Source organism: Cynoglossus semilaevis, chromosome 6 (genome assembly GCF_000523025.1).
Source record: "Cynoglossus semilaevis isolate Cse_v1.0 chromosome 6, Cse_v1.0, whole genome shotgun sequence".
Classification (NCBI taxonomy): domain Eukaryota; kingdom Metazoa; phylum Chordata; class Actinopteri; order Pleuronectiformes; family Cynoglossidae; genus Cynoglossus; species Cynoglossus semilaevis.
In genome coordinates, this window is record NC_024312.1 from 200,472 (window position 1) to 208,066 (window position 7,595).

The 7,595-nt window shown below is 38.7% G+C and overlaps 1 protein-coding gene across 1 annotated transcript in view; it reads left to right on the forward strand.

Moving 5' to 3' along the window:
* Positions 1-4,616, forward strand: part of idh2 (isocitrate dehydrogenase (NADP(+)) 2) — a 10,041-nt gene extending 5,425 nt beyond the window's left edge. Inside the window, exons 4-11 of the mRNA XM_008310991.3 lie at positions 227-387; positions 478-621; positions 1,061-1,197; positions 1,323-1,474; positions 1,880-1,992; positions 2,259-2,356; positions 2,544-2,636; positions 4,165-4,616. Coding sequence (XP_008309213.1) covers positions 227-387; positions 478-621; positions 1,061-1,197; positions 1,323-1,474; positions 1,880-1,992; positions 2,259-2,356; positions 2,544-2,636; positions 4,165-4,249 — 983 coding nt within the window. The 3' untranslated portion in view covers positions 4,250-4,616. The remainder of the gene's footprint in view (positions 1-226; positions 388-477; positions 622-1,060; positions 1,198-1,322; positions 1,475-1,879; positions 1,993-2,258; positions 2,357-2,543; positions 2,637-4,164) is intronic.
* Positions 4,617-7,595: the final 2,979 nt, after the last annotated feature.

The window sequence follows — 7,595 nt, forward strand, 5'->3', positions numbered from 1 at the left end:
TTTAAAAAAAAAAAAAAAAAAAAAAAAACTCCAGAGAACCAGAAGTCTTTAGATCAAATGACAAACATGGAGACATTTACCTTCTTCTTTGTGCAACACAGGAAACAACAGAGTTTCCTTTTTTTTTTTTTCTTTTTTTTTTTTAAAAAAAAAATGTCGACACAGAACAGGAACAGGTTTTCCGTCCCAGGTGATAACTGAACTTCTGTTGGTTTTTATAACGCAGAGTTTGGCCTGAAGAAGATGTGGAAGAGCCCCAACGGAACCATCAGAAACATCCTGGGCGGCACCGTCTTCCGTGAGCCAATCATCTGCAAGAACATTCCCAGGCTGGTACCGGGCTGGACGCAGCCCATCACCATCGGCAGACACGCCTTTGGAGACCAGGTGAGTGTCTGTCCTACGTGTTGTACTGCAGTATCAGTTAGTATCCGTTTGTACGAAGTCAAACCCGTTCTTTTTCTGTTTCCTCCACAGTACAGAGCGACAGACTTTGTCGTCACCCAGCCCGGAAAATTCAAGATCATCTTCTCACCGGCTGATGGATCCGCGGGCAAGGAATGGGAGGTGTACGACTTCCCGGCCGGCGGCTGCGGAATGGGCATGTACAACACGGACGAGGTGAGTGTGTACAGACGGGATCAGTCTGCAGATTGATCTAATCTCATCAGAGAGAGAACAGTCTGAGCGTCTTATCTCTCCCTCTCACATGACTTCATCAACTCAACGCCGAACCTGTGGTTAAAACTGTCTTGACTAATTATGTTTACTGAACAAATGTCAAAGACTTTTAGTCTATTTGCGTTGACATAAGTCGTTCATTACTGAGGTGGAAACTCAACACTTTTTTTTTCTGCCCTCTAGTGTTTGGTGTATGTTAAACATTAGTGAGTAAACAGACTGAGGCTCTGTTTGATTTGACAACATCAGAGGTCACAGGAAATGACTTTCACCTCGTCAGGGTGAAGGTTGTTCACCTGCTGCTGATTAAAAAAAAAACAAAAACACACGCTTCTTTTTTTCCACTTTATTTATTTGTTTGTTTGTTTTTTTCCCACAGTCTATTTCAGGCTTCGCCCACAGCTGCTTCCAGTACGCCATCGGCAAGAAGTGGCCGCTGTACATGAGCACAAAGAACACCATCCTCAAGGCCTACGACGGCAGATTCAAGGACATTTTCCAGGACATCTTTGAGAAGTACGCAGACGATGATTTAGTTTTGGGATTTCTTTTTTTCTTTTTTTTTTTTTCTTCTTTTTTTTTTTAAACCTTGTGTGCACGGCTCCAGAAATGACATGTTTTTTGTTTTGTTTTTTCTGCAGGAACTACAAGCCTCAGTTTGACAAACTGAAGATCTGGTACGAGCACAGGCTGATCGACGACATGGTGGCCCAGGTGCTCAAGTCTTCTGGAGCCTTCGTGTGGGCCTGTAAGAACTACGATGGAGACGTCCAGTCCGACATCCTGGCCCAGGGTGAGACGCGTTTTTTTTTTTTTTTTGACATGAAGAAAATCAACTTTTAACATCAGAGTAATTAATGATTAATCCTCAAGTATCATCATGGTGATCAGTGTGTGTATAGAGCAGAGTGAATATATGCATATCATTAAAAGTCAAGCCATAAAATGAATTACTTTGACTTCTAAAAATTAGCATTAGCAATTAGCAACGTTGGATAAAAGATAAATAAATAAATAAAAAGAAGTGCCACAAAATATAGATACAAATGTTGGCCTCTATTCCTAAAGAAAAGTCAACAAAGTTTCTGGCCACACAAAGTGTATCTAAGTGCAGCAGTGAGCCCTCGGGCCACATTTTGGACAACATGCTCGAAGACATCGGTCTTTGCTGACCTGTCGTCCACGTGTCTTCACTCAGGATTTGGTTCTCTGGGTCTGATGACATCGGTCCTGGTGTGTCCGGACGGAAAGACCATCGAGGCCGAGGCCGCCCACGGCACCGTGACCAGACATTACCGTGAACACCAGAAGGTCAGTGACGTCACTGTGCCATTACTCCCGTCGTGCACTTAGTCTTTACATCTGCTCATATCAAATGTTGAAAAAAAAATAAAAGAAAAAGAGAACAGGAACACGTGGGAAGAGTGCGGTTTGTGAAATTCTGCTGCCATCTTGAGGCGAAAATGAGGATAACACGTCGACACAAACTCTTCCAAAACAGTTGAGAATGGAGTGTGGTTTGTTTCTATGGTAATAACATGTCAGCACTGACTCCTCATTCTAACTTTAACCTCCAGGGGAGGCCCACCAGCACCAACCCCATCGCCAGCATCTTCGCCTGGACCAAAGGCCTGGAGCACCGCGGCAAACTTGATGGCAACCCTGACCTCATCAAGTACTTGAAGTTTTTTTTAATCATAAACACACTGAATCAAGAAAACTATAAACTCCTTTTGTTTTTAAACATGTCTTGTGTTTTTTTTTTTTTTTTGTTTTTTTGTGATCATAACAAACTCACTGAATCAAGAAAACTCTAAACTCCTTTTTTTTTAAACATGTCTTGTGTTTTTTTTTTTTTTTAGGTTTTCCCAGACTTTGGAGAGAGTGTGTGTGGAGACGGTGGAGAGCGGTACCATGACCAAGGACTTGGCCGGCTGCATCCATGGACTGTCCAAGTGAGTTCATTACCCCGAGCAGTACTACACAAACGATTTACGGTTCTCTGACTGACATTTGTTGTTTCCAAGTATCAGCACTAAAATACTGCAGAGAGCTCTACACGGTTCTACTAATACTAGTGTTTGAAGAGTACTAGGATTACTAGTTAATTTATAATACACTATGTACAATGAAGTACTACTAGTACTGGTACTTAAAATTAAGTCTAAACACCTGTATTTAACAACTAAGGGACTCACCTTATCCTAGCAGTAATCACGTGTACCACTAGAGGGAGCCAAAGTACAACTAGTTGTGCCGCACCACAGTTCTTTCTCTAAATGATCAGAACCAGAAAGTCACACATATATACACATATATACTGTGTGTATATATTTATATACATATATATATATGTATATATATATGTGTGTGTATGTGTATGTATGCAAGCCTGGCTGTATATATTTGTGTGTGTGTGCTTGTGTGTTATGTATTATGTTTGTTTGAAAATTCTAATACTTACAAACAAACATAATAATATTGAATCATAATAGTGCATTCACTCCTTTCAGTTTATAAAACTGTTAGTTTGCCAACAATTACGCGTCATGGTAACACAGAGCGTATTCCGTGTGCGTTACGCGGCCGTTTTAATACCGACAAATGCACCAAAATGGAGAAGAACAAAAAGCAGCAGTTTGTCCTGAGACGTCGTCTAGATTCAGGTACAGCATTTTTGTTTTTTGTTTTTTTAAATAATCATCTGAATAAATCATGACTTGAATATTGAGGAGCTGCTGTTTTTGTTGACCGTCCTGAAGGAAACTGTAGCACATGTTTCATTAGCTGCACTTTTACAACTAATGTGGCTTTTTAAAAAGAAACGGAATTCATATAAATGAGCTCGATTTAAGGACAGCACTTTTAGTCTCCTGTGGCGTAACATTGCTAATATGCTAATACAGTGTTGTGTGTGTGCACGCTATAAGGTAGCAGCTAATGTTGTACGTCTTTAAAAGTCTAATAATTTTTTTATATGTATGCATGTGTATATATTTGCGTGTACATATATGCATATATGTATGTATATACAATATGTACATTATATGTGTTTATATATGTATGTACGTATATATATGTCTATGTATGTATATGTAATATACATAATATATGTATATATATTACAGTATATATGTATGTATATATGTATATAGATGTCTATTTATGTATGTATATATATGTGTATATATGTGTATATATATATATATATATATATCTATGTATATATAGACGTTTGCTTGAAATGCTTAAAAATATTCTTTTTCGTCTACTTTTACATAGTCTCAGTAGAAAACCCAGCGTGTCCCAAGGGACTCCTCTAGAGATCAATAAAGTTCTATCTATCTAGTTCCTGGTACCGAGCCTGGACATGTACCCGGTGGTGCATATAACAAAGGCGGTGCCGACTCTTTCACTGTTGAGTTAAATGTGGTTGTGATACTGAAGTACTGCGTTATCCGACGTCTCCTCTCTGCCTTTCAGTGTCAAGCTGAACGAGCACTACGTCAATACGACGGACTTCCTGGACGCCATCAAGAATAACCTGGAAAAAGCCCTGGGCAAGTGAAGGAACCGGAGGAGATGGTAGTTAGCTCCCTCCCAGGAGGCAGCGTCTGTTTTTGTACCTCATTTTTAACTTAAATTTAAAAAGGTCAATAAAATCAACTCACATTTCATCTGAAGGAAGAAAAGATAAACAAAGCTACTATTTATAGGATGACATTAGTGTTCTGTTAGGCTAGACAAGTCCAGGTATCGTTCCGCGCCCCACGCCCCGCGCCCCACGCCTCCTTCCACAACTCCTCACCCACTCCTATTTGCAAGGTTTTATTTTTGTAATGTGAAGTACTGTATTCAGTTACTGTGTAATGTCTGGGCAGGACTGAAGCCTGTGTCAAACACACTCGCTAATAAATCCCTTGTTTGACCCGTCATTTCTTTCCTTTGTTCTCCTCGAAATATATGTTTGCACCGAATGTTTTTTTGTTTTTTAAAAAAAAATAAGATTTCTAAATAATTTAAGTCACTTGTGCTTTAAACGTTCACAACAAAAAAGGACAAAAGCCACATTTTTATACATAACATGGTCACGCTAGCTAAAACCTAGCCATGGAGATAGTTGTGACTCGGTTTAAATATAAATATATATACAAATATATATGTATATTTAGACATATATTTTTGTACATATATATTTGTGTATTCATATATTTACATAGGTCTATGTATGTATGTACAATGTGACTATATTTGAATATATAAATATATATTAAATATATAAATATATATTAATAAAATATATAAAATAAAATATAAAATTTTAGAGAAAACATCTTTGCAATGGATTTTAAAGGTAAATAAATTTATAATTTTACAGTCTTGTCTGGTACACAGTGTTGTACATACAGTCTTATCAACACTAATACAGAAACACCTTTTTTTTCTCTCTATTTTCATAGAATCACTGACAAAACCAGTGATAATAAAGTTAACACAGAAGCCCGCAGGGGGGTAAAAAAAAAAAAAAAAGCTTTGTTTTTGTTGTGCTGTGATATTAACCAGTCAAAAAAAAGAAAAGAAAAGAAACTCAGGACCTGCATGGTTGCAGAGACCCAGATAGATTCAACATTTCCCAAATCATTTCCCGCCGAGGTCTCACCGCCCTGTCACATGTCGGGAGGCTGTCGTTCATCACTCCAGACCAGTGTACGGCGTGATGGATGGCACGCTCCTGCAGACACCACCGGGCCACTTAATATTTCTGTCTTCTGAGATATTTTGGGAAGCAGTGACAGTTCTTGTTGGCATTTGTCCATTTAGAAAAATTCAGATGGAGCTACAGCGTGATGCTGAGCTGTGCAGAGGTAACGGTCTGCTGAAGGAGGAGCTGCACCACTGTCTGATCACTGCTGTAATCTTCTGAGAAAGATCTGCAGATGGAAGGGAAGGAAGTCCTGAACGCACTTTCACCAGGTCTTTGCCAAATCCAATGTCCCAGACCAGGCACGACCTCAGAGGACAGAGGACAGAGGACGGAGGACAGACGGTTCCTGCAGACGCTGCAGTCGATCCAGTTCTTTATCGTTAGTTCTCAGCACCTGCTGTAGAACGTAGAATGTTCTGGATGAGCTTAGCTGTGATCACATCCTGGTTTGCATCACTGTGCAACCACTAACTACTTTTGCCCACTAGTAGGCGCTGTGACAATGTACGGAGGTCAACTTAGAAACTGAATGTGACAGAGACAAAAACGAGCTGTTTTTCTGAGACCTGAAGAGACATTGTCAAAAACGAGCTGTTTTTCTGAGACCTGACTCTAGGGGGTTCTGTTGAGCAGTGTTGTCAGCCGTGAGTAATGGATCTAAAACAGCCTAAAAAAGCCAGGAGATTTTGTGTATATCAAATAGATGTATTTTATTTGCATACTTTTTTACCAGTAGGAGGCGCTCTTATTATTAGAGAATATAGTTCCACTATATAATTTTTTGAGAACATAATCTAGATTGAACATGGTTCTCTCTAGATTTACACTCACATAGTTGTTCATGTCATGCATGTCATTTTACCTGCCAGTAGGGGGTGCTGTAACAAAGTTAATATTTTTATTTACTTGAAGAAGTCAGTTTTCAACAGCTTGAACCATGTTCCATAGAATTTAGTCAACCTAGTTTTTCCTGGTAAAACGTTAAATTTTCTCTTGCCAGCAGGGGGTGCTGTGACAAAGAATCTTAATAGACCTTTACAGGATTTTGTTTTTTGACATGTAACATTTAAAATACAATGTTGTTGATCTAATGCTGACCTTAGGGGGCACTGTTTAATCACAATGCAATGGTTTTGGCAGAAGAGGAAGAAGAAGAAACGTGTCTCACGCTTTAAAATAGTTTGAGTATAATTTCTTTCATCAGTATTTTAAAAACATTCCACATGAACAAATACATTCAGACCAGATATGAACACAGAGTGAGGCTTCGTTAAAGCAGCGACGTACAGAGTAGTCGACACAGTGGTCCTCAGTGCAAACACACCGACCGCAGTACCAGCCCTGGACAGCAGGGCCGATACTCCTGTACAGTAATATACACACATAAAAAAACAAAAAACAAATATAGTTTAGGCCATTTTGCAGATTTTTAAATTAAAATTCACAACAGTCTATAAATCAAAGTCAACCATCGACCTGTACAGATGAAACAAAGCTTTGGCAAATGAAGAGGAATGAACTCAAAAGTGTCTTCTTTAAACCTTCACATGGCTGAGAGAGCGGCTGATTGGACGACGTAAGTGCACGACAGTTGTTGTTTTCCCCGTAGACTGTATATAAGAACTGGACCAGCAACTTCAAATTGGAAAAATAGGAGTCATTCTCAGTTTGTATTTCAAAGCTATGGTTCACACATCTTTAACTATTACAGCATATTTAGAGGAAAATGGCAGATAAAGCAGCACCACTGGCTTACAGTGACAAAAACATTTATAAAAATAGTTAAAAATTAGCATGAATTAGCCGAAAGTTTTTAAAAAGTTTTAACGTTTTCCTGAAATAGGAGACTGTCAGTGGGACATAATAGTGCTTTTCCATCCGTTTTATTTTCCTGAAATAGGAGACATAATAGTGCTTTTCCATCCGTTTTCTTCTAAATAGTACCATCATTAAAATACTCTGAAGTACTATCGATGTAAAGGTGTGAAGTTAGGTTCAAACTGGTGGAGCAACATTTTGACGGCTGTGTCCGTTTCTTATATACGGTCTCTAAAGAATCCAACTTAGGCTCAGCCGATTTCTTTGATCCTCATAAAAACCAACAACAAACTTATATAATCTTTCATAAACGTCCGTCCTCAGTAGATCTGCAGTGTTTTAAGAGATGAATAATATGTCGTTACATTTAAACACAGTTTGTTTTTAATAA